Source organism: Aplosporella prunicola, assembly GCF_010093885.1.
Source record: "Aplosporella prunicola CBS 121167 unplaced genomic scaffold K452scaffold_6, whole genome shotgun sequence".
NCBI classification, from domain to species: Eukaryota; Fungi; Ascomycota; class Dothideomycetes; order Botryosphaeriales; family Aplosporellaceae; genus Aplosporella; species Aplosporella prunicola.
Window position 1 is genome coordinate 219,980 of NW_022983534.1, and position 23,812 is coordinate 243,791.

The following is a 23,812-nucleotide window of genomic DNA, read 5'->3' on the forward strand; positions in this document are numbered from 1 at the left end:
GACAGAACCTGGAGCGAGACTGCCGGGGCCATCAATGGCGACAGTGCCACGCGCTATTTCATACCAGTTGAAGTCCTTGGTGAAGGATATGGTGATGTCGTTGGAAGTAGACGTTTTTATGTGGGTATGTGTGTTTGCGCGTGTGGTTGTAGGAGAGAAGAGGCAGGAGAGAGAAAGTTTTGGTGATCTAGGTAGACAGTGTGCGCGGCAGGCACGACGACCGACGCTGCGACTCTTCCTGATTAGGAGAGGCCAGCCTCACTTCAGTTCGCGACCTACACCAACATAACGCGGGACAGGACACCTGGGAATACGACGATGAAGAGTACTGCAACGTGTGCAAGCGATGCTTCCACGCAATAACAATACTTTTACAAAAGTAAATGACTTACTTACCCTTTCTTGCATAACTGTAAGTACCCTAGCACACTTGCCTTCTTTTTGTTCTAGTACCTACCTGGCGACTAATGAGCATAGTATTGTAGCTACCTTTCACTACCCAAGGGGTACTCGGAGTGCACAGTAGAGCAGCATTGGCAAGCGGCCAGGGGGTTGATAGTAACTCACCATATGTGAAGACCACGCCATCTCTGAGGCCAGATTAAGGATCCTCAGCAATTTCTTCTTCCAGACACCGGTCACCAACCAAGCCACCCATCTATTCGTATACCAAAACGCCATGAAACCTCCCACCCAGCGTGCCAGCCCCACGCACGTGTCTATCCAGACTCACCACCTAGCGCACGCCAGCACCAGACGCGCAACGCCACAGCCAGGACCACAACCCCCACCACCAAATAAGCCACCATAGATAACACCGACCATTAGTTCCTGCCCAGGCGTACAAGCCTTTTCGTGCCCATGAACCCCACCCAAGGCAGACACACGACGCACCCAAGCAGCCAACCACCAATCCTCCCAGCTGCATGCATACACACACGAAACAAGCACGCGGCCAGCAAGGCCACCACGAGGCAGACCCACCCACCCAAACCCATACGCAGGGTGTCAGCCTCGCCATCGCCCAGCTTCATCTACCGACCCCGTCCTGCCGCGCATCAGGTGCACCGGAGACACTGCCTTCCTCGCTGAGACGGAAGCGGCGCCGCCCGCATCGCATCGCATCGCATATCAGCATCGGCGCAGACCGGGCGCCGGGATACGAGCGGCGAAGCGAGGAGCAAGGGTGAAGCAAGGGCGAGATCGAGGACGCTGACGGCTTATAGGACGGTCACTTTGGCACGAGACAGTGCCAATGCCCACGACGGAGCGTCTCGCGAGGACGGAGGGGGTGAGTACGTACATAAGGGTTTGAGGGGAGCGTGGGGTGTGCAGCGCAGTGCGGCTATGTACATATTCTATGCGTCTACGGCATGGCCGCTGAAGCAGGAGAATGCTCGATCGAACCGCAGCGTCGGAATTAGGCAGCTAGCGCGGGGGACGCGGGAGCCGGCGTGGTACGCCACGAGGAGTGCAGGGGCAGGCGAGTGGGAGCGAGTGGTCGGAGGGTCCGCCCGGTGTGTGCATGCGGTAGGGAGTGGTGGTAAGGGTAGGGGGTCTGGCCGATCAATTCGATTTGGTCCCGCCATTTGATCGTCAATGGGCAACGGGGCGGAGTAGGGTACCCAATGCTCTACCTGGTACGACCAACAAGCTGTATGATCGCGTGAGCGGCAAAGTGTGAGTGGCGGGCACGGAATATGGCAATAATGGCGATGCGTAGGGTGGTATGTATTGAATCATGGATGGGGCGATGGACTTGTCTGCCTTGTCTAGATGGCCGGGGAACGCCGAGGTGATGAGACGTAATTCATCCTTCTCTCTCATGTTTCTATGTGAAGTGATGACGGAGGGTACGTATGGAAGGAGCGAGCTAGGTACTCCCGTCTACGGTTGGAGACGGGAAGGGAAACAGCTCGTTCGACAGACGCAAGGCGAAAAAAGAAAAGAAAAAAGCCCAAATCGCATCGACAAGGCCAGCCACAATTCTTGCGGATTTCTTGCAGCAGCTTGGGATGCTTGACCGTGTTTGCCGAGCTGAAGGGTGGCATTTGTGAAGTCGCCATAAGCTTCCAGCTTTGGGCCCGTGGTCGAGGGTCGGCCTCTGATTGGCCGAGATAGTCGCACGCCGCAACCAGCGCCCAGGTCTTGGCTGCCTTCCCGGCCACAACTTGGCAAGACCGAGACTCAGTCGTAGCTAACTCGTGTAAGTATGCCTGCGAGCCATTGGTCCCCCCGGTCTTGCCGCCCTTTTCTAGCACAAGCCCCGCGAAACGCCTCGCCGCGAAATGAGTGAGAATGCTTCCAAGCTTCCCTACTTAAGCTGTCCCCGGGTAACACACTGCTACTTTCTCTCCCCGAGCAAGCATCACCTTTCCTCCCTCTGCCCCTCCCTAGGCCCTCTCTCTCTCTCTCTCTCCATCTCACCCTCCTCCTCTTCCCAAGCAGCAATGGCAGCTCCAGTGGTCCACAAGACCGCAGGCGGCAATGCAGCATTCCACAACTTCCACAACGACTACGGTACGTGATCGTCGCTCGCATCCCTTGCATTGTCCACGTTAGCTAACACGCTTCGGCGGCCCGCAGCGCACATCGCGGACCCGAACGAGCGGCGGCGCCTGGCGCTGGCCGAGATCGACAAAGCACCATTCGGATGGTACCACGTGCGGGCGATCGTAGTCGCAGGCATTGGCTTCTTCACCGACGCGTTAGTCTTTCCGGTCCTTTGAATGTTTGCCAATGATTTCTTTATTGACAAACGCTGTGCTTCCAGCTACGACATCTTCGCCATCAACTTGGTAACACCCATGTTGGGCATTGTGTACTGGCACGCCGCGAACTCGGGCTCCATCCCCGAGCACGCCGACACGGCCATCAAGGTCTCAACGAGCGCCGGCACTGTCATCGGCCAGGTCGGCTTCGGTATTGCAGCTGATATTATCGGCCGCAAGAAAATGTATGGTCTCGAACTGATCCTCATCATCTTCGCAACGCTGGCGCAGGCCCTCTCCTCCGACTCACAAGCTGTCTCCGTCGTCGGGCTCCTTGTCTTCTGGCGTGTCCTTATGGGAATCGGTATCGGTGGCGATTACCCCCTCAGCTCCATCATCACATCCGAGTTCGCGACGACCAAGTGGCGTGGTGCCATGATGGGGTCTGTCTTCGCCATGCAGGGCTTCGGCCAGTTCGCTGCCGCCATGATCTGCCTCATTGCTGTCGCCGGCTTCAAGGGGTCGCTGATCACAGCCGCCGGTGCCGACACGTGTACCGGTGTGTGCTCGCTGGCGGTGGACAAGATCTGGAGAATCGTTATCGGTTTCGGCGCCGTGCCCGGCTGCATTGCCCTCTACTACCGCCTCACCATTCCCGAGACGCCTCGTTTCACGTTCGACGTCGCGCGCGACATTGTCAAGGCTGGCTCCGATGTCAAGGCCTACAAGGCGGGTGATCACCAGGGTGTCCCAGATGAAATTACCAGAGTTCAGGCGATGGAGGAGCAGGCGCCCAAACTGGAAGTACCCCAGGCCGGCTGGCGCGACTTCTGTCGCCACTACGGCCAGTGGAGGTACGCCAAGGTGCTGATCGGCACGGCGGGCTCGTGGTTCTTCCTCGATGTCGCGTTCTACGGCCTGGGCCTTAACAACTCGGTCATCCTGAAGCAGATTGGCTACGCTAAGGGCGACACCATGTACAAGACGCTCTACAACACAGCTGTCGGCAACCTGATCCTTGTATGCGCGGGTGCCATACCCGGCTACTGGGTGACCGTCGCAACTTGCGATACCATTGGCAGGAAGCCGATCCAGCTGATGGGCTTCATCCTGCTCACCATCCTCTTCTGCATCATCGGTTTTGCCTACCACAAGATCGGCGACAGCGGCCTTCTCGCCCTCTATGTCTTGTCGCAGTTCTTCTTCAACTTCGGTATGTCCAAGCTCTTTCTCCACAACACCCACACTTACTAACACTTCTCTTCCACAGGCCCCAACGCAACCACCTTCATCGTCCCCGGCGAGTGCTTCCCCACGCGCTACCGCTCTTCCTCTCACGGTATCTCGGCCGCCGCCGGCAAGATCGGTGCCATCATCGCTCAGGTTCTCATTGGACCGCTGCGCACGCGCGGCCACCCCACAAAGCAAAACTCTTCGCCCTGGCTCAACCACGTCATGGAGATTTACGCGCTCTTCATGTTCTGTGGCATCTTCACAACACTGCTTATCCCCGAGACGAAGCGCAAGACGCTGGAGCAGCTGGCAGGCGAGGTGCCCGGCACGCCCGAGTACGATCCGGAGTCGGTGGGACAGGTGAGGTCGACGAGCAGCGACGGGGGCGTGAGCGAGGAGTTGAAGGGCGAGAAGGCGGTGTGATAACGGCTTGGTCGGGGCCTGGGTGGCTGGTGTTTTAATGTCTTTGCGGGCGTGGTTTTTTTTGTCCCGTTTGTTGTGGGGCCGCATGGCTGCGCGGCGTGCATATACCTGGTTGTGTTGATTGTAATGTAGATGACTTGCGCGTGCCGAGGTTCTTGGCCGTCGCGTGCCCGCTTTGTGCGGATGAAAAATATTCTTTTCTCGCTGGATTTTGGGGCTGCGGTTGTGTGGTGTGTTGGTATGCCGGTTTGCGGACGAAAGCGGGTGGGGCTTGGGACATTGAGTGCGACGGGAACGAGATGCGGAGCGTGCGACGACGGAGTTCCTGAATTGGTGGCGGCCTACCTAGCTGTGCTATGCAGTACAAGCGGACGGAGGGACTCCTACGGATACGATGGAAACTCCCATGAACGGCTGGGTTTCAGCGGATAGACTTCAACGACCGGTGCCCTGGATGGCGTGCGATATGACCCTGCCCATCCGCACCAGTTCTTCTTCAAAGCATAACTTTTCCAATCACCATCTCCTCACACTCACATCAGACAAGCCGTCCCTCTCTTACACAGCACGCCCTACCCCGGCGGCGGCAGCATAACGACATACTCCCTCGTACTATCGCCAAACTTCAGCACATCACCCGTCCTAACCTCGACATAGCGTCCACCCTCGACCCTCTCGCCATTTAAGAAGCTGCCATTACTGCTCTCGAGATCAATAAGGTACGGGCGGACCTTCTGGACACGATCGCCAAACTCGCTCACGCGCACCGTGTGCCGGAACTGCAGCGCAGCATGCTGCTTGCTGGCGCTGGGATGCTCGAGCAAGACGTCCGCGATCAGCGATTCGCGGCCAAAGAGCCAGCAGCTGCGGCCGCTGAGCTCGTGCGTCGCGAGCACGTCGGAGGCCTTGAACACGTAGAGCCGCCACGCATCTTTGGCGGGGGGCTTGCGCGCGTCGGGCGGCTCGTGGTATTTTAGCACGATGGACGTGCCGGCTACGGTGTTTGTCTCTTTGGCTAGCAGCCCTGTTTGCGCGTAGTTGGGCGCTTGCTTCTCGATCGGCTTGTCGAGTGCGCCGCTGCTGTCTGCGTTGTCGGTACTGCGGTAGGCGGCGTCTTGCGAGGGGAGGGGCGCTTTGGAGCGCGCAGCGGACGCGGGAGGAGGGGGGGAGAGGGCGGGCTTGCGGCGCTTGGTGTCGCGCTCGCGCTCGCGCTCCCGCGACCGTCCCTGCTGACTGCGCCGGGAATGCCGCTCGTCGCGCTGCCGTCGGCGGGAGTCCTCGTCCCTGCTGCGGCTGCGACTGCGGTGCCGCCTCCGCCGGTCGCGGTCGCGGTCGTGGTCTCTGCTGCGCTCGCGCCGGTGCCGATGCTCCCGCCGCCGCCATGATCGCTCTTTATCGTCGGGGCTCACCGACCGCCGCGAATGCGTGTGCTTGCTCCGCGGGTCGGGGCTGCGCTGGCGGGATGACGAGGGCGGGCTGGCGCGGTCTTTGTTGTTGTTGTTGCTGCTGCTGAGGTGCGAGCGCGATCGGTCGTCGGCGTCGAGGGAGCGCTGCCGCGTGCGGGACGGCGGAGAGGCCGAGCTCATGCTGCCTGTGGATGTTTGCGGATGCGTGGGTGGAGCTGTATTGCAATTGGGATGGTTGTGGATGGGATTGGTGTGGTGGTTGTCAAGATGCGAATTGAACACGCCAAGCCGACGTCACCATGCACCTACCCGTCCCTCCCGCATCAAACACACAGGCACGGACATGTCTTGATTGAGCGCTGTACCCCCGAATCGGGACAGCATGTCGGGTGAGTCCTGGGCCAAAATAGCTCGCTTGCCAAAGCGTGCCGCCGCACGTAGATCCTTCAAGACAGCGCGTACCTACCACAAAGCGTCAATTAGCCGCCGCCGACACATCGCGGCACAGCGACTGAGCACACTGACCGTTTCAGCGCCCCCGTTTCAGCGCCCCCGTTTCAGCGCGAGCCCCGCGGGTCCTTTCCGTCGGAGACGGCTGCCCAGTGAGCTGCTGCAGCGCGCGCGTCTTCAAATAATGTTTGGAGATTTGCGCCACTCCGGCGCCTAGCACCCGTATATGCGAGGGCGTACTTTACCTCTATAGTTGCTTTCTCTCGGTAATAGCAGATGGTCTCTGCGCCCTGATTGCTGCATTCTTCTATTCTCGCTCTCGCAAAGTCTTGTCGCCTGTGTATCCCCGATATGACATTCTTTTCTTCCATTGATTGAGCTGGTATCATCAATTGCACACGTAATGGCTTCGAAACTCTTTACTTGGACGAAAGGTGACCGCCGGCCGGCCACCGATCTCTACCGTGTCGACGGCCTGGTGCCAGTTAATGCATGTGACAACGCATCGGATTTGGGCAACGCCAGCAAACGGAGCACAAGGGTAAGCCATCCTGAACCCATAGCTGCAGAGTGTTAAGTGGCGCAGCTTTGGCAAAGAGTCTTCGACTTTTGCTGACCGTTCAATAGAAACCGCACCCGCTACAGCTTGCAAAATTAGACTGTTTTGTTCCTCCTTCCACCATCCACAACGCCGCAGTCACTTCTATCCCGTTCGGATCGAATCTCGTTACCTCCTTCAATGATATGTTGCATTCTCCTGGCTTCAATTCCCCGTTCCTCCCGTCAGCTCCGAGAAAACCAGTGCCTGGAAGACGACGATCGTATACTGCACCGACCACACCAATCGCAGAACTGCCCGGTTCGCTTCTGCAAGAGAACCAGGGTTTTCCAGATACTCCACAGGCATCTCCGGTAGAGCCTAGGTTGGTGATATCTGGAAATCTGGCTCTAAGCTCGAAAGTTCAGCGCATGCGTACGGCTCCCGGTGTAGCAAATCACCGGAAGAGTATCAGCCTCAACAGTACGGCTTTCAATAGTAACGCTCATCAATTGGCGCCAGGCATTGCAAGATCAAAAGGTCATAGCGCAAGCGGAAGCGTGGGATCTTGGTGTACTAGCGCTAGAAGCAACAGGTCACGAGAAGAGCTTTCTGAGCACAGTAACCAGAGTTTCATCATGCCTACGCCTATCCCGGAAGACCACAGCTCAGGAACCAATGCGGATAATGCCTTTCCAATCCCTCAGGTAAGTGTTCCTTTTTACTACCGTCAAGATTGGTTACAACGCTTGAGCTGTTCAGCAGCTTCCGACTGTTTACGTTATAACGAGAGAAACGTTGTAAGAGTATGCGTGCGTAGTCTTTCGCCTAGCTTAGCCGGGCATATCGATGATTGCCTTTCTAAGGGTTGGACTATGCTGATCAGCTCGAACGTTATAACCAATCTTGAATGTATCAAGTATTTACTAATGAACGTAGATAAGGCAGTCGTCGCAGTCATCCATGATCGAACAATTGGAGACTACCATCATTACTCAGAAAACGATGATAGTCACGATGAGGCAGCAATTCGTCGACCTGCGGCAATCTTACGAGGCGCATGTGACCAGCTTGACGGAGAGTCATCGCAAAGAGATTGACGCCTGTAATACTTACATGAAAGTGCTTGAAGATACACGTAATAACCGCTGTAAGTGCTTGGGTTTCTGATGCCATGTCTTGTTAAACTAACGTGCTTACAGCTATGAGCATACCTCTCACAATCGACACGAGTACCCTCTTGGCACCAAGTCCAAACCCAAACACAGCCACTGCATCAGCGACGACCACTCGCTCTGCCCCGACATCATTCGAAACATCTTCTCGGCACTCGCGCTACTCTGGTGAAGAATTGAGGAAGCGTGGGACAATCCAGTCCAGAGCGCCATCTGTAGATGCTCAAATTGAAATCAGGGAACTGCGGAAAGAGTTGGAAAATGCAAACCGTCAGCAAGAAACCATGAATCAACAGCTGGAAGCACTGTCGGCGAAGAAAAATGCCTACAAGGACAGAGCTGTAGACCTCGAAACGCGCCTTCTCAGTAGCCAAGAGCAGGTTGTTGACCTGCGGGAGGCTGAGTACAGGCTGGAAGCGCAAAGAAGGAGGACTCTGGACTATGAGAGTATGCTCAAGAAGGAGCTTGAAGCCATGCGCTCAAAGCTGGACTCTGGAGCTTCCAAGCTTCACGCGGAATTGAATGAAGCCAAGCAACGCATACAATCATTAACAGCGCAGCTCAATTCCACCAAAGAGCAACAAGTCGAACCCATCGCAGCGCTCACATCCCAGATCAAGACCCTCCAAGCGCAAGCCAAAGAAAAAGACACACAGCTCTACGAGCTCCGGCACACAAACGAAGTCCTCCAGCTCGAAGTCTACGACCTCGACCACCGCAGCGTCGTCCTCGCCGCCGAGCACGAAGAAGCCCTCACGCTGGAAGCGCGCAAACGCAGAAAGCTGACCGAGAAAGCCGCGCACGAGTCCAGCGCGCTGAAAACGCACATCGCGGCGCAGCAGCGCGACCTGCGCGCGTGCCAGGCAGAGTACGAGCGCTTGCGCAAGCTGCTGCACGCGGAGATGCGGAAACAGGCGCAGGACGTGCTGGCGAGCGGCTCGGTGCCCGCTGCGAGCAAGAATGCGCAGATCGTGGCTGCGGAGGCGAGACGGCGCGTGAAGGCGCTGATTCAGAGGGAGGAGGGCGGGGATGGCCAGGCGAAGGAGATGCAGGAGGTGGATTTAAGAGAGCGTGTACGGAGCCTGGAGAAGGAGATCGCGCTGCATGTCTCCAGCATCATTGGCTTGAAGCGCGATGCCCGCGGCTACAGGAAGGAGGTCAAGCACGCGAACGCGGTGATCGAGCGCCTGCACGCCGCTGTTGCAGCCGCTGACGCTACACCAAGGCCCAGACTTCCAGCACCACCGCCAAAACGCGATGAGCGGGCACTCGGGCTGGGCATCGCGGCCACAGGCAGCAGCAGGGCGTCCTCGTCGACAGCATCTGGTCTCGGCACCACTAGCCCAAGCACCACCACGCCGCCAGCCTCCTCCTCCGCCTCCTCTGCCTCGTCATCAGCGTCTACGCCCTCGCCCTCGCCCTCGCCCTCCTCAAACTCGGCGGTCCCTTCGCCTCTCGCGCCGGGGCGCTCGACTATCCACACCGCGACGGCGGTCACCGTGGCTGTGGCTGCTAGGGCCTCGGCGGGGACGACCGCTACCACTGTGGACAGTGCCGCGCCAGCGACGCCGATGCCGACGCCGGTAACGGCTGTTTGTGAGCGTGGGGGGTCGGTGACAAAGGTCCAGGCGCGTATGGAGGCGGCGAAGCGCGAGCAAGAGCAGCTGGAACGGGAGCAGGCGGAGCAGTTGTCCCCGATTCCGCTGCCCCCGCCGCTGAGGGTCGAGACGGAGAGGAGTTTGTCTGATAGTATTATTTCGAGCTATGCGGGTATGGGCGCGGGGCGTGGGAGTGGGAATGCGTCGGGAGAGGAGGGGGATGCTGCGGGGGGGGGGGGGGGGGGGGGGTGGGGGTGGGTCGGTAGGGGAAGTATGGAGATGTCGGAATGTTGGTCGGCGAACTGGTTTCGCTGATGGGTTGATGGGTGAGTGTACTAATTGTTGGTTGACTGGATGGGAAGACGCTTGGAAAGCTATGAGAATGGAGAAGGAGTTGAGTATCTGTGGCCTTATAGAGGCTTGGTTATATAGCCCGGATGAATATGGATAACGCGAGACGATAGCAATGGAATCACGGTTGTGTGGGAGAAGAAAAACCGGGAATTATATGTATGCCGTCTATAAGGAATAGTCTAGATGAAACAGTGACAGCACTTCGCCCCTTCGTCCCGTCGTCCCTCTCCCCAGTGACATCGCACGCCTCTGCGCAGTGTCTTGGCCGTATAAAACAAACCTAACCCAGCCAACGCGGCAGGCCGAAGACAAATCCGACAGTGAATGGGATCAGACTGAGGCAAGGTGCGACACTTACAAACAAACCACCTCCACAGAACGGAACTCATCTGCCTCGAGGTACTGGAATTCTCAGATGAGAAGACTTTGGGCCGAGTTGTGCGAGCTTCGCACTAGCAAGTTATACTACTGCCGCAACGAAGGGTGCGAACAGTGTGTTGTGTTGATGGTCGTCGTCGCTGGGTGACGGTGTTGGCGTGCGTGGGCTTGTGCTGCAGATGACGAACAGCATGCATACGCTTTGTCTCGTCTATTCACACAAAGTCCTGTATAATTTGTCTATACGTATGGAATTTTCCAACTATATGTTGAGAACTCTATATACCCACCTAGTGATCCCGGGGTAGTTCTGATCAGCTATAACAGTGCGGTCGGTAGTTGTTGCGTAGATTTGTATGTGATAGGGTATGATATTGCTTAAAAAGATATACAAAAATATAACTATATAAGTGCTACAGTAACTTAAGAAGGTATGAGGGCAAACAGAACATGAAGGCAAAGAAATAATCATTATTTATAAGGTACGGGAGTATATAAGGGTAAGGAGTAAGTCATGTACTTCTAAAGGTGTGCTATACTTTTGACGCCGCATAGAGAGCTCACTGATCAAAATGTGTTTCAGTGAGTATTTCGATCAAGTACAAGGAGAAAATTTCGTACTATTAGGTGAAGTATTTCGAGGAATAATTTTTTATTGAAACTATGTCAGTCCCTCCTGCTATTAGGAGTACATCCCCTGGTACTGCTCAAGGCAAGCCACGACCGGCCCGAGTCGCCTTTGCCAACTCAGAGTGAGCTGCACCGCCGGCGTACCATTTGTAAAACGACAAATACTTGTCAGGCTCACTGGTCGTTTCCTTGACGCTCTTACGAGTCGCGAGCGCCTCTGCATACTTCCGCCATCTTCTCCAGAGCTCGTCATCACCAGCTTCGCCTTCCTTCGGAATACCCGAGCCGCCCTTGAAATGGTCAAGGAGCCAACACCGGACCTGTCAAAAGAGTTAGTAATTGTACAGATCTAGCATCGCAATCCAACTCACCACAAAAGGCCCCAGGGTAAGATCAGCCATCGTCGGCTCTGCTCCTAGGAAATACGGTCCCTCCTGGTCCATCTCCTTGGTCCACTCGCGGAGATAACCAAGAAACTCCTGCTGTACTTTCTTGAGGCCCTCTAAGCCATCCTCGCCCTGGGTTGGCTGATACTGCAAGAACCGGAACCAGGCGGGAACGATCCTGCTCGTAACGTAGTCGATCCAAATCTTCGAGCGCGCCTTTTCGTAGAGATCTTCAGGATACAGGCGTGGCATATGCTCCAGGTATGCCTCGTCAAGGAATTCCGCGATAACTGTGCTCTCGTACAGAGGCTTCTTGTTGTACTCCAGAGCAGGAGTAAGGCCGCGCGGGTTGAGTCTCAAGAGGCTTTCTGGCCTGTTATATGGATTCACCTCTATAAATTGGTAAGGAATGCCCTTTTCTTCCAATATGAGCCATATGCGTTGAACAAACGGGCAGAACCACCCCCCATAGAGTTTGAGAGGTGTTTCCGCTTGATGTACTTGCACTGTTGCTTTCGCAAGGCCGGTGGCTTCCGGGTAGATGTCGGGGTGCTCTTGAGTCATGGCGTGAAGATAGTTGCGGAATTTGCTGGATGGAAGAGTAAAGAGATTGGTCAAATTGGACTATATAGTCAAAGTTGATTGATAAGCCGGTGATAAAATAATGGTTGTCGACGATAAAGGGCGGATAGTGATTGTTGACGGTGCCGGCAGTGCCGACTCCATGACGGCAACACCGGCACTGTGACGGCAATGCCGCGGCAGCGTTGAGTTTATAGCGATTTTACCACTGATGTATGTAAGTTGTTCGGGCCACTTGGAAATGCAAAAAAGTAAGGACGAAGTTCCACAAAACCTATATAGAGGTATGTAAGTGTTGGTTGGTCGGCATTTCTGTTTTTAGTTAGCGCCACCAGCCGCTAGAGCCTAATTAGACTCCACGGCCGTCACAGTTTGCTGCATTTACTAGTCACCTCCACCACCGCTCGCCTCGAACCTCGTGTTTGAGAGTTGCAAGACACAACAGCACCAATCTCAAGCAAGGTTAGTCTTTTTCGGAAGAGAAAAGGGATTTGTTGTCACGCGCCTACGCGTCACGCTTCTACGCGCTACGCCTCTACCCGACACGCCTCACGCGTCCAGAGTGCGGGAACCACTCGCGAAGGCAAGCCCGATCGAAATTGCATCGTTCCATCGCGTTGCTCACTATTTCTGAGGCTGTACTTCCAGAGGACAAGAAGCACTCGCGCTGCGTGAAACAAACCTTCCCTGAATTACGCTTTACGAGTACGAATCCGACCATGACCGCCGGTCTAGACGGCGGCATTCCCGTTGAGCTGGTCAACTGGATACTCTCTTTCATTGAGGATCCTGAGGACCTGCTAAACCTAACCCTCTCCAGCAAATTCATCAAAAAATGTGTCGAACGTTTCCTTTACAGTTCATACCGGAATTTGACTCTTGAAACCCACTCCCTCGTAGCAATGGTCCACAGACTCATCGATGAGCCAAATCTTGCGCAGCTCATGAAAAATGTCGAAATCGGACATTGGAATACCAAGCGTCGAGTTATCAGTCCTAATTATGACTACCATCTCGAAAAAATCACAAACGACGAGTTTCGCCGTCTTGTGGATGCAGCGAAGCAGACAGGGCTCGTCGACGCAACCCAGAACTCGGACCCTGACAGCCTGCGACCGATTGTCAAGAATGAGGGTACATATTATGACTACGGCTCGGGCTATGACACCGACGCGTATGACAGTGAAACCGAAGGACAGTACGCCGTCCACCCCGACGAGGCCGACGGTGGCGATTACAGCGATGTACAGCTCCTCAGGTGCCTGAGATATGGCATAGAAGATGCCCAAGTGATCTTGTTGCTATCTTTGCTCCCACGGCTCGAGAAGCTATCGTTGAAAGAGGTCCCTGATGGCGTCCGGCTATCCTGGGACAAACTGAGTTCCGTACACAAATTTCCTGTTCTCAGGGAGATCCGCGCTAGCGGTGTTGACGGCGAGATCCCGTGGGATCTGCGGTATCTAAAGCCGTTACTTTCTCTTCCATCTATGCGCGAGTTGAAGGCCTACCTTTCCACGTCCAGTGGCGAGGTGGCTTTTGCAGAGATGTTTGACTTCCAGCCAAAATCTCTATTCCTTACCCATATCCACTTGGAGCGCTGCACCATCGACACCGACACCATAGAAAACCTCCTTAAAGGCTGCAAAGGTCTCGAATCCTTCGCCTTCACTGTCGCAGGGAACGGTCTCGAGGACGACGAATTTAATGGGAGTTTACCGCAGTTTACAGCGCCACAGCTCAAAAAAGCCCTTTTGGCACAGAAGGGTTCGCTCAAAGAGCTTACAGTGGACATGTCCGACTGGTGCTTCCGTCATGACTACGGTACATTTGGATCCCTCATGGAATTCGAAGTGCTCGAACGACTCACCATGGACTATGGGACGTTACGCTGGCACCCGGATCTCGGACTCGATGAAGCAGACTACAACAGCGACGAGATGCATCGACTAAACACCGAACCACCGCTGCCTGAACTACTCCCCAAGTCCCTGAAAGTGCTTAATATCCTCTGGGCACCACCCGTAATCGTGGTGAACCTGCTCCAATTCGGCAGCACACCGCGCAAGGAGTACCCGAACCTCAGCTCGATAGACATCACCATGTTCGAGCTCGACTTCACGCGGCGCGAGGCACCAGGCTACGGGATGATGGTCACGCAGCTCAAGGACATGGGAATCGCGTACATGGAGCGCAGCCAGTGCGCGAAGCCGCCGGTCCCAACGCTTCTGTCCTGGCTGGCCGAGCCGTACATCCTCACGCGCTGGAACACCGGCACCTCCAAATACGAGTCTACGCGGCGCAAGTCGACGTTCCAGCGCTATCTCGATCAGATGCCGAGGTGTCCGCACATGGAGGCTAATGGTCCGGACATTGACTGCTTCGCGCAGGACTGGGAGCATGAGGGCTGGGGCCCTTATGCTGAAAGCATTCCGGATGACTCCGATGAGGGCGATTATTTCTTTGAGTTTGAACACAGGCCGAGAGGCTTGCCGTGGATCTTTGGCGACATGTCGGATCTGGACGATGAGGACGAGGATGGGGAGGACGAAGACGAGGGCGAAGATGAGGACGACGAGGAGGAACTTTTCGGAGGTGATTCTGGGATTGAAAGTGTTGATTAATTGAATCTCTTTCTGTGGCAGAGATTGGTATTGTTATTGATCAAAAATTGGTCCTATTAGCCTACTAGGAGTACGGTTTCGAAGGAGTGGATATTATTATAATTTACATGTCTTTCATGGGCGGCATATCCAACTACAAACTCAAGCTATACATAGGGGGTTCTAATATGCTTACGAAAACATATACCACGGTCGTTGGAGGAGATAATGTTACGATTTCAACGCCCTGTTAGCTACAAAACATCCAGCCATGGGCATAAGCTCTACATCTACCTTAGAAATAGTCCATACGACACATACTGCTCTACTCACAGGAGCACACAAGCAAGGCCGCAACACCCGCACTATCCAAAACCAAAGCGACTTAACATATATTCGCTCCTCCAAAATGCCGTCTACCATGGAGACCTATACAAACAACCGTCACAAGCACACAGTGACTTCATCGAAACAATATCCATCTCATCCAGAACCCCTGAATATGCCATTCTACCTATATTATATATCTACCTACCAACCAGACACAGCGCCCAGAACCACGCCAACAAACACGCAAACAGACACGCCTCTCGCCATTCTATCTACGCGAAGCCAGCCAAACCACCCGCGTGCACACAGGCCACGCAGCCGCAGAAGAAGCAGCAGCCCACCCAACCAGCCCACTCACACAACACAACACAACAGCGAACCCACGGCCAGCGCCGGCCCCCGCTAAAGCCCGCCGTGGCCATGTTTCTTCACTGAATAAAAGGCTAGCACCATCGCACACGTGGCTCCGCTATGCCGCGCATCTCATCTCGTCTCGTCTCGGTTCATCTTGTCTTGTCTTGTCACTGGCCACCACACTGGCTACGAAAAACAGCAGTGAAAAGCAGGTTATTGCATCGCTAACGGACCGACTTGCGGAAAACAGCAGGTCGGATGATGAGATGGAGGGTTGGGTAGATGAATGGAATGGATTAACAACAAAAAAAAGAAAAAGTAAGAAAGACTTGGTGCCGCGAGCAAGCATGTTCAGGTGATGTGATGTGAAGAGGTGACCGCTATGCAGACTATGCCATGTCGAGCTCCATGTAAGAAAGAAGAAGAAACAAAAGTCGCTTATGTCCGAACAAAGTATCCACCTAAGACAGCCGCCTCCGCTTCGGCGGCGACCCCTCATCGACGGCGTTGTTGGTATTGTAATCGGTAGACGACGGCGTGCAAGGCCTGCTAGGCCGCTTGGTCGGGCTGTTGCTAGCCGACGAACGGAAGGAGGGAGAATTAGCGCGGTCAGCCGCGTCGCTGCGCTGGGCTGGTGTGTCGACTGCCGTGATTAGATCAGAATGCGTCGGCGACACAGCAGCCGCTTCATAATTATCCGCCTGCACACTGTTGCGCCTTTGTGTCAGCTTCAGTGGTTTCAACAACACATTGCTGGGACCAGCGAAAGCTGTTCATTTCAAACTGCAAGAGTCACCGCGTTCAGTGGCTCGGCGCTGGGTTTGCGTTCGTGGTTGCATACCCAGCCTCTGCTCCTGGATCCATTCCCTCCGTCACTAGCAGCTCGTCTACTTTCTCGTTCTCTCCCATCGTGACGTCCTCGTTCGGAGCTCGACAGAGTGCCTCGATGAGGTCTTGGCCTTTATGCTTGAGGTCTGCACGCACGTATACGACGCAAGTCGGGAGAATTTTAGCGTACGGCTCGCCTATTCCGAAGATGTTCTTCTCAACGTCGGTCACTTCAGTGACGGTCTCGTCATTGTAGTTGCGCCACATGTTGCGCTCGAAATCGCGGATCGATACAAGGTAATGACCACTGCTGGCACCGCCGCGGTGAATAAAGAGAGAGTGTAGCATGTACGGTTCGGATGTCATGTCTTCGAAAAGTGGGACAATTTCGTCCTCGGTCTTCTTTATAGCATCTTCCAATTGCTTGATCTCGCCTCGAGCGGAAGACGCCTTGGTGGCCAGCTCATCCAAAAGTGGTTTCTCAACAAGTGGCTTTTGCGATGGTTCGTCAGAGACTGGGGTTTCCAACGATTTCTCATCTCCGCTGTCCAGCTCTTGGATGTTAGAGATTAGCTCAGATGCAGCCTGGAGTGCATCAGGAACCGCAAGCTCAACGGGCGTCGAGACAAGCTTATTCCTCCGCTCTTTGTAGGATGCGAGAGTCTTCTTCAGATGCCAAGCCTTCTCTCTTCTCTTGAACACTTCTTCTTTATCGAGGTAACGATCAATGTAGATGATCTCCTCCAAGCCTAGGTGATGTTCTGAGCGTACAGCAGTCTGCTTCACTCTGTCGAAACCCAGTCTTTTGACGTCGAACTTGAGGATGGGAGGGACATGCAGGAGTGTCGTGTATCTCTCTGCCACCTCGCTGTCGCCTTCCACTGCTGCTTTGTCGAGAGAGTCATCGATAGCTTCATAGATTCCCTTGGGCTTTTCGACGACAGTAACGCTTTCGCTCTCGAACATTGTCGTTTCATAGGCCACAGTGCCATCTTTTTTCAGATTCGTAACACGTTCTTGCCCGAAGAAAAGACTAAAAATGTTAGCTTGAGCATCAGTGTGGTGTTATTTGCTTACTCTTTGATTATATCGAGCTGTTCACCATCCTTCGTATGGCCTTCGGCAGGGATAGCGCAGCTCAGTTGATACAAAATGTTGCTCAGAATCTCCGAAGCATCTTGCTGCAAGTTACGCTGGTTCTTGGGAGGCTCAGTCTTCTGCGGTAAAGTATTCGGCCGAGGAGGAACTGGCGGTGGATGATCCGGAGGAGGTATTGCGGCGTTTGCATTCGTTGGCCCGGCAGGTTCTTGCGTCGTAGCCGAGACTTCTTGTTCCGGAGTTGCTTGGCAATCTTTCGTGTCTGAACCCGACGGCGCATCAGGAAGGACTTCTTGGTCGGGTTGCGTTGGACCAATCTCGGCATCTTTAACAACAACAGGATTCTCCTGGAGCATACTGTCATTACCATCCATGTCGCCAACAAGTGTTTCGTCACTTTTGCTGTCACTAACCACTTCCGAAGCGGAGGGGACATCCGCATCAGTACCCGAGGGGCGAATGGCCTCGGTCGGAGCATGCAGTGCGAGTTCGACCAACTGGCTCCGGGGATGGGCGATAGACCCGGGCGCAGATATCATGTCCTTGAACAGTTGTTGCAACTCGCGCACGACTGTGTGATGTTAGTGTTGTCCAAGAATAATCAAATAAAACATACAGTCTTGAGATCTCTTCACCACCTCTTCGGTGACAGGTAAATTCCCTACTTTCTTCTTCCTCATGTTTTCCGGTGTTATTTCCATCAGATGCTGGTCTATGTTCAGCACCCATTGACGAAGGGGCTTAATGGTAAACAAAAACTGGAGGATAGCATTCAGGTAGCAAGTGTTTCCAAGGTTTTGAATGCCCACTGGCCACTCGGCAGGCGGATGGGCTGGTGCAACATGTGCGCTTGCTGAGGGATTTCCAGCATACTTCCTCACAATTGCCGCTGCGCGGTCGATTTCAGTAGCTTGTGCCGGGTTGATTTGCTTGAACTGATCGATATGGAAGTCAAGGTTTTCGAGATCAGGCTTGTCATTGGGATAGCTCATCCCAAGAAGGCTCCAAGCCTTCTGTATCTCCATATCTTGAGTGTTGATCTCGCCGGTTGTCAACCAACCCATAAGTTCGTCGCTCTTCCTATACTCAGCGATGATCTTGATGGCTTGTGTTACCTTTGCTTCGTCGCCAGATTCAGACCTCTTTGCGCCGGCAAGAGCGACAATTGAATCGTCTGCCATGTCTGCTGTACCACCGATCCAAGACAAAGCCTGGTCGTAAGTCTCGAGAGTATCGGATGCAGCATCCTTGATCGTCTGACTTTGCTTGTATTGGCCTATCTTGAGCAATTGTTGCCGTACATCTTGTTCAAGCGTTGGGCTTGTGTCCTGCATGCGAGATTTGAAACAGGAGATGATGTAGTCATCGTCTAGTTCGTTAATGTTTGCAATGTCAAACCCAAAATAAGAGCATGCTTGTGATGCGTCTTTGCGACTGACGTATCCTTTCGACTCTTCTATGGCCCGTAGCATATCGAGATCTGGGCTATTCCGGCCTGTGGCGAGATCCTGGAGGCATTCGAAGTAGTAAGGAAGGTTCAGGGGATCCGTCGCAACTTGGCGTTTGTATGCAAACTCCAGCAGGCTATCGGAAAAATCTCCAACAGCACCAAGGCCAGCATAGTACCTGTTTGATAGGTTAGCTACGATTCTGATTTTGCGAAGTTTGTTAGCCTACGGGTGATCTTCCTCGCCCTCTTCTCTCCTGGAGTTCGGCTTTCGATCATCTGCCACTCAGTTAGCGCGATGCGAACCAACGATCCATATATACTCACAATTGAAGGACCCAAGCGCTTTTGCCACCATCTCCCTTGAAGGTTGAGGTTGGTACGCAAATTTCTTCAATGTCTGCTTTACAGGTCCAGGTTGCTTGTCGATCAGTACCATCAGTTCCAGGCGAATATCGTCCAGGCGCTCCCATACGGGATCCCCTTCCAAGATGTTCTCATTACTTGAAACGTGCGGCGCATGCCAGGATAGAGTCTTGGTATTCTCATCCACCTCTTTCCTGAAGCCTACATCCTCTAGCAACTCATCGCACTCTTGGCCAAAAGAAACAAGGAATTTCCTGTTCAAAGCAGGAATCTTTCCAGGCTTGCCAGCCAAGGAATCGCGAATGTAAGCATATAGATTGTAGAGTGGATCTACGGGACGCGCCGCTTCAAGATCAGGACGATCTGGACCAATCTTTCGAGCGGCCCTTAAGCGCGCCTGTAGGACGTTGTAGTCTGATAGAAGACGTTCATGCTCCCTGGTAATCCGCGGAGGTGTGACGCTTATCTTGACCACCGCACCGCATTGTTCACTTGTACACTTGAACTGGTGTAGCTCGGTTGGACCATAGTCTTGCGCGCGAGCGCCCCGGACGTTGCTGGAAATGTGGATGAAATGATGCTGCTTGAACTCATCATTTGGGCAAGGTCTAAAGCAGGGTCCTTCGCGGAAGTCCGTTATAACCGTGAAATGGTAGCGGCAGATCGCGCAGTACGAAGCGACCTTGTAGGCAGAAGTGTGATCTGGGGACTCATCCGCCAGAGGATTCAGGCACTGGTCCGGTTTCATGAACATCTTGTCGTACATCCTGTGCTTGTGGCGACAGCTTCCTCCGGGAACAGCCGACATGGGCGGCTTCTTTTCGTCGAATTGCGGCGGCGCATCCGTGAGGATGTTGCGCCCCGAGCGGACGCGCTGACGGGGATCATAGTTGAACAAGTCTTCGACCAAGCGCGGGGCGGTCTTTCCTGTACTTGCGATTAATTACTGTCACAGCTTCTTGGATGACGAGTCGAGCAAGTACCTGGTCGGCCGGCCATTGGGGCGTAGAAGCTCAGCGATCGGCTGAAGCAAGCCTACGCCCGGAGTGAGGTGAGAGCTCGACGCGGTCGCGTGGCGCAGCGCGGGGACGCTGAAGTGCTCCTGAGAAGGACGTATGACTCCGCGGGGAAGCTGAATCGGAGTGAGAACGGAGGTGACGAGGCGCGTAAAATCGGCTGTGTGGGATGCGGCGCACAGTTGGGGGATGTGTTGGAAAAACTGGTGAAAGAGTAGGACTGTGAAAGGAGGGCAGCAGTAGTGGAAAAGACAGATCCTTAGTTCTAGAAGCTGTGGGTGTCGGGAGTGAGGCGTGTCTGGACGGGAAGCTCCATGACGACGCGGGCCGGCATTTTAGTCGTGTCCACTCTGGGGTAAACTGGTAGGGGTTTGTAAGCGCGCAGCAAACACATGGTTTCGCCAGACAAACCGGCACCAATAGCGGCTCCCAGCGCAGGCTTGGCTTACCATGGGTCGCCTTTACTAACCAGAAAAAGCGTTTGCTGAGCTCTGAACGGAATCGTGGCTGGCCACGACAAGCCCCCGGCGGGCTTGGCAAGACCGGCAGAATTCAAGCTCCCTTCACCGCCCCCAGAGCCGCCTACCGCCCATGCCGACGTCAAGAGCCAATTGGAACCTCACGACACTTGATTATCCTCCGGCACCACGACCTATTCCACCGCATTGCTGTCCACACTCGCCGCCCACAATGGCCTCTGACCATGCATACCACCCCAAGGACACCATTGGCCGTACCATCAAGTCGACGGCCTGGCTGGCCGGCGCTGGTACCTTCGTCTCGGCCATCCAGAACACCTTGACCAAGCAGAACTATGGACCCATGGGCATCTTCAGGCAGACGGGCGGCACCATCGCGACTTTCAGTACGAAGCTCCCCAGTCGGCGGGCCAGCTATGGCTAAGCTAATGCGATCCAGCCGCCATGGGTTTCTCCTATGAATTCGTCCGTTGCGCGACCGCGAACCTGCGCCAGAAGGACGACACCTGGAACGAGATCATTGGTGGTTTCTTTGGTGGAGCCATGGTTGGATTGAGAGGTACGGTGGAGGCGCTTATGGGCAAGGAGCTTTGTGGCTGACTAGCTCTTTAGTCCGGACTGTGCCCGCGTTCCTCGGATACGGTGCGGGTCTTGCCACTATCCTGGGCACGTTTGACTTCTGCGGTCACGCTTTGACCGGCTACACCAGGGACCCCAACGTGGATGAGTACGAGAGGAAGGAGTACCTGAGGACGAACAGGAGGAGGCCGTTCGAGCAGACCGTTGCCGAGCTGGGCGAAGGCCGCGGTGCGTTGAAACGTTTGAGGCGAAATGAGCAACTACTGACGAATTTACAGGCATCCGTGGCCCTGGCTACGAGGAGAGGAGGCGCCAGCTGCTGAAGGAGAAGTACGGTTACGAGATCACCGCGCCCTCGGCCCACTGAACAACGAAAGAGTTTCGAGTTCAGTAAGGGGGAGGGGTTGAATCAAAATCGTTGCTATAGCAGCAATCCGCGGCGGATTGGTACCGGTGATTGGAAGCCATTTATATCACCCTCGCAGCTTCAGGCCCAGGTAGCTTGAGAGGGACGTGCCGATTACAAATGGCAAACATGTACAAATGCAGTTTATTACGTTGCCCCAAGAGAGCGAGTGGATTGACTCGACCTTTGTGATACGCGGGCCAGAGCCTCGGGCGTAGGGCAAAGGACGGCCCTGTAACTCAAGGATGAAGTCAGTGCCGGACGAAAGCGGAAAAGAGGGCATGGCAGCAGCCATCCGCTCCGCAACATTGGCATCTGACCGTGTCACGATGTGCCAGAAGAACAGTGCGCAAGGGGTAAGGGTGGGCGCGGAGACTAGGTGCGCCCAGAGCGCCACATAGCGGTGTTACGCATGGCGAACCCCGCAAGAACGATGACAGCAGCGGGCCGCGGTGCGTGGAGAAGCGCTAGGATCGACGTGACGGCATCCCGCTTTGGGAGCAGACGGCCTTCCGAATCATCGTCATCCCTGAGATATTTTGCCCCTCTTCGTGTCCCTCGTCCTCAGGCGGCAAAAAATGAATATGACGGGATCGACCGCCCGTGCCGCCTATTATTGACGCTTACATTCATCGACTCCACCACCGCGGGATTGCCTGTGCCTCCTGATAAAAGCTCACGACGGCCATGCGCGCCGCCTCGGTCTTCTCTTCCGCCTACACCCACCGCTAGCCAGACCACCCCACGCAGCATCATGGCCGACCTGAAGCAAGAGCAGTCGGACGCCGGCCTCAAGGAGCGCTTTTTTCGTTATTTCCAGCACGAAGTAATTGGTGAGCGAGAGCACTCCCACCACGCCGACGACAACGACGACAAGCAGACTGACGAGGGCGCGCTCCAGCGCTACAGGAGCAGATTGAGCAGCTGGCGGAGAAATCAGCGACGGGCGGCGAGCGGACCGACGGCGTGGACCACTGCCTCGCAGGCATAGCGCGCCTGTCGCACGAGGTCAAGGACGCATCGAGCTACATCCCCGCATACGATCAGCGGACATACGCGGAGGTACGCCCCCGCCCCGAGACAGCGCACGCAAGCACACACGGGACGCGGCTGCTGACCAGACACGGCGGGCGAGCTAGGCCATCAAGGCGCTCACGGAGAAGCTGAACACGACGCGCGCGTCGTTTGCGCCGCGTACAAAATTCCAGTTCAAGGGCCGCGCCACCAGCGCCATCTCGCACCACAAGAATCCGTCTGCCATTTCCATCACCGATGCCGCGGAGCTAGCAGCACAGCAGAAGCCCAAGGCAGGCAGTGGCGGCGGCGGCGGCGGCGGCGGGTCCGAGGGGGCGTCGACGACGGAGTCGAGCGCGTTTGCGAGCCCCGCGCCCGCCACGCCGGCCGAGGATGAGACGGGCGAGGAGGATGCGTTTGTGAACCGCAACCTGACGAGCGCGCAGCGGGCCGAGTCGATCATGCGGCAGCCGTCGTTCTCGGGGACGACGAGCGTGGCCATCGCGGGGCACAGCAACCTGCACATCCTGGTGCCGGCGGCGGCGTCGCACGCCACCAGCTCGGGCTCGGTGGGCAACCTGCGACACTGCGTCGTCGACCTGTCGCTGCCGGCCGCGCACGGTGGCCCGTTTGCCGGCCTGACGGTCAAGCACGTCAAGGACAGCCTTGTCGTGTGCGGCCGCGTCGCCGGGCCCATCCACATCACCGGCGTCCGCAACGCCGTCCTCGTCGTCGCCTGCCGCCAGTTCCGCATGCATGAGTGCGCCAACGTCGACGTCTACCTCCACTGCGCCAGCCGCCCCATCATCGAGGACTGCAAGAACATTCGCTTCGCGCCTATCCCCGCCGTCTACGTACGTCCGCACTTCCATAAACCCCCATACACCACACACCAAGCTAACCCCCCAGCAGCACCCGCCCTCCTCCTCCGAAGAGCCCAACCTCTGGGACCAAGTCGACGACTTCAAGTGGCTGCGCGCGGAGCCGAGCCCGCACTGGAGCGCGCTCGCGCCCGCGTCGCGCGTCCCCGACCCCGTGTGGCGGGACATGGTGCCCGGCGGCCCCGGGCTGGGCCTCGACGCCATCCTGGCGGCCGTGGGCGTGGGTGCGGCGGCCAAGGGCGTCGAGGGCGCTTAGTTGGGGGCGTTTCAGGGGGGGTGTAGTGTTGGGTGGTTTGGGGGCTGGGCGGGGGAGGGGAGGTGTAGGGTGGGATGGGATAGGGTGCATGATTGCGATTTCGGTACAAACTTAAGGAAGCGAGGCCGTTATGTGAGGTTAATCCACACAACCATATAGCTATGAACAAACAAACAATCAATCAATCAATCAATCACAAAAACAAGCAAACAAACAAGCAAGCAAAGCACCAAGCCGCTCCTACCACCTAAACGTACTACGTAGGTGCCGGGCCTCCGATCCGTGCCGTAGCGT

At 55.6% G+C, this 23,812-nt stretch overlaps 8 protein-coding genes across 8 annotated transcripts; 5 read left to right on the top strand and 3 right to left on the bottom strand.

The window, feature by feature from the left end:
* Positions 1-2,450: 2,450 nt before the first annotated feature.
* K452DRAFT_295893 (uncharacterized protein) lies at positions 2,451-4,367 on the top strand (the record flags this gene model as incomplete). The annotated part of the gene is made up of 4 exons (XM_033541868.1): positions 2,451-2,520; positions 2,587-2,707; positions 2,774-3,924; positions 3,982-4,367. The coding sequence occupies 4 exons, from the start codon at positions 2,451-2,453 to the stop codon at positions 4,365-4,367; spliced, it is 1,728 nt and encodes a 575-aa protein (XP_033400156.1).
* Positions 4,368-4,945: 578 nt separating this feature from the next.
* On the bottom strand, positions 4,946-5,488 carry K452DRAFT_197995 (uncharacterized protein; the record flags this gene model as incomplete). The annotated part of the gene is made up of 1 exon (XM_033535984.1): positions 4,946-5,488. A coding segment is annotated over one exon (543 nt), but the record flags the coding sequence as incomplete, so codon positions are not given.
* A 1,062-nt stretch (positions 5,489-6,550) lies between these two features.
* Positions 6,551-10,893, top strand: K452DRAFT_316442 (uncharacterized protein; the record flags this gene model as incomplete). Its single annotated transcript, XM_033543968.1, has 5 exons — positions 6,551-6,764; positions 6,851-7,468; positions 7,701-7,911; positions 7,964-9,673; positions 10,850-10,893. The coding sequence occupies exons 1-5, from the start codon at positions 6,627-6,629 to the stop codon at positions 10,891-10,893; spliced, it is 2,721 nt and encodes a 906-aa protein (XP_033400158.1). The 5' UTR covers positions 6,551-6,626.
* An 80-nt stretch (positions 10,894-10,973) lies between these two features.
* On the bottom strand, positions 10,974-11,846 carry K452DRAFT_306284 (uncharacterized protein; the record flags this gene model as incomplete). The annotated part of the gene is made up of 2 exons (XM_033542973.1): positions 10,974-11,216; positions 11,268-11,846. The coding sequence occupies 2 exons, from the start codon at positions 11,844-11,846 to the stop codon at positions 10,974-10,976; spliced, it is 822 nt and encodes a 273-aa protein (XP_033400159.1).
* Positions 11,847-12,511: 665 nt separating this feature from the next.
* K452DRAFT_284766 (uncharacterized protein) lies at positions 12,512-14,644 on the top strand. Its single transcript, XM_033540006.1, has one exon. It carries the CDS (start codon positions 12,584-12,586, stop codon positions 14,483-14,485), a length of 1,902 nt encoding a protein of 633 aa, XP_033400160.1. The 5' UTR covers positions 12,512-12,583; the 3' UTR covers positions 14,486-14,644.
* Positions 14,645-15,798: 1,154 nt separating this feature from the next.
* Positions 15,799-20,027, bottom strand: K452DRAFT_141944 (uncharacterized protein). The gene is made up of 6 exons (XM_033535417.1): positions 19,871-20,027; positions 18,849-19,814; positions 18,752-18,800; positions 17,691-18,700; positions 17,054-17,645; positions 15,799-17,009 (listed from the first exon to the last, which is right to left on the bottom strand). Exons 1-6 carry the CDS (start codon positions 19,884-19,886, stop codon positions 15,950-15,952), a joined length of 3,693 nt encoding a protein of 1,230 aa, XP_033400161.1. The 5' UTR covers positions 19,887-20,027; the 3' UTR covers positions 15,799-15,949.
* A 510-nt stretch (positions 20,028-20,537) lies between these two features.
* Positions 20,538-21,522, top strand: K452DRAFT_284769 (uncharacterized protein). The gene is made up of 4 exons (XM_033540007.1): positions 20,538-20,768; positions 20,822-20,941; positions 20,995-21,189; positions 21,240-21,522. The coding sequence occupies exons 1-4, from the start codon at positions 20,594-20,596 to the stop codon at positions 21,326-21,328; spliced, it is 579 nt and encodes a 192-aa protein (XP_033400162.1). The 5' UTR covers positions 20,538-20,593; the 3' UTR covers positions 21,329-21,522.
* A 599-nt stretch (positions 21,523-22,121) lies between these two features.
* On the top strand, positions 22,122-23,518 carry K452DRAFT_325039 (uncharacterized protein; the record flags this gene model as incomplete). The annotated part of the gene is made up of 4 exons (XM_033544741.1): positions 22,122-22,200; positions 22,269-22,429; positions 22,507-23,235; positions 23,294-23,518. The coding sequence occupies 4 exons, from the start codon at positions 22,122-22,124 to the stop codon at positions 23,516-23,518; spliced, it is 1,194 nt and encodes a 397-aa protein (XP_033400163.1).
* Between the last annotated feature and the right edge of the window lie 294 nt (positions 23,519-23,812).

What these genes read in the sequence shown, in the direction of transcription:
- K452DRAFT_284769 (XM_033540007.1), top strand. Translation starts at nt 20,594, where the DNA reads ATGGCCTCTGACCATGCATACCACCCCAAGGACACCATTGGCCGTACC. An exon ending in CGGCACCATCGCGACTTTCA is followed by an intron (nt 20,769 to 20,821) that starts GTACGAAGCTCC and finishes AATGCGATCCAG; the next exon opens with CCGCCATGGGTTTCTCCTAT. An exon ending in CGAGCTGGGCGAAGGCCGCG is followed by an intron (nt 21,190 to 21,239) that starts GTGCGTTGAAAC and finishes ACGAATTTACAG; the next exon opens with GCATCCGTGGCCCTGGCTAC.
- K452DRAFT_284766 (XM_033540006.1), top strand. Translation starts at nt 12,584, where the DNA reads ATGACCGCCGGTCTAGACGGCGGCATTCCCGTTGAGCTGGTCAACTGG.
- K452DRAFT_141944 (XM_033535417.1), bottom strand. An exon ending in AGCGCTTGGGTCCTTCAATT is followed by an intron (nt 18,801 to 18,848) that starts GTGAGTATATAT and finishes ACTGAGTGGCAG; the next exon opens with ATGATCGAAAGCCGAACTCC. An exon ending in CAGCTCGATATAATCAAAGA is followed by an intron (nt 17,010 to 17,053) that starts GTAAGCAAATAA and finishes TAACATTTTTAG; the next exon opens with TCTTTTCTTCGGGCAAGAAC.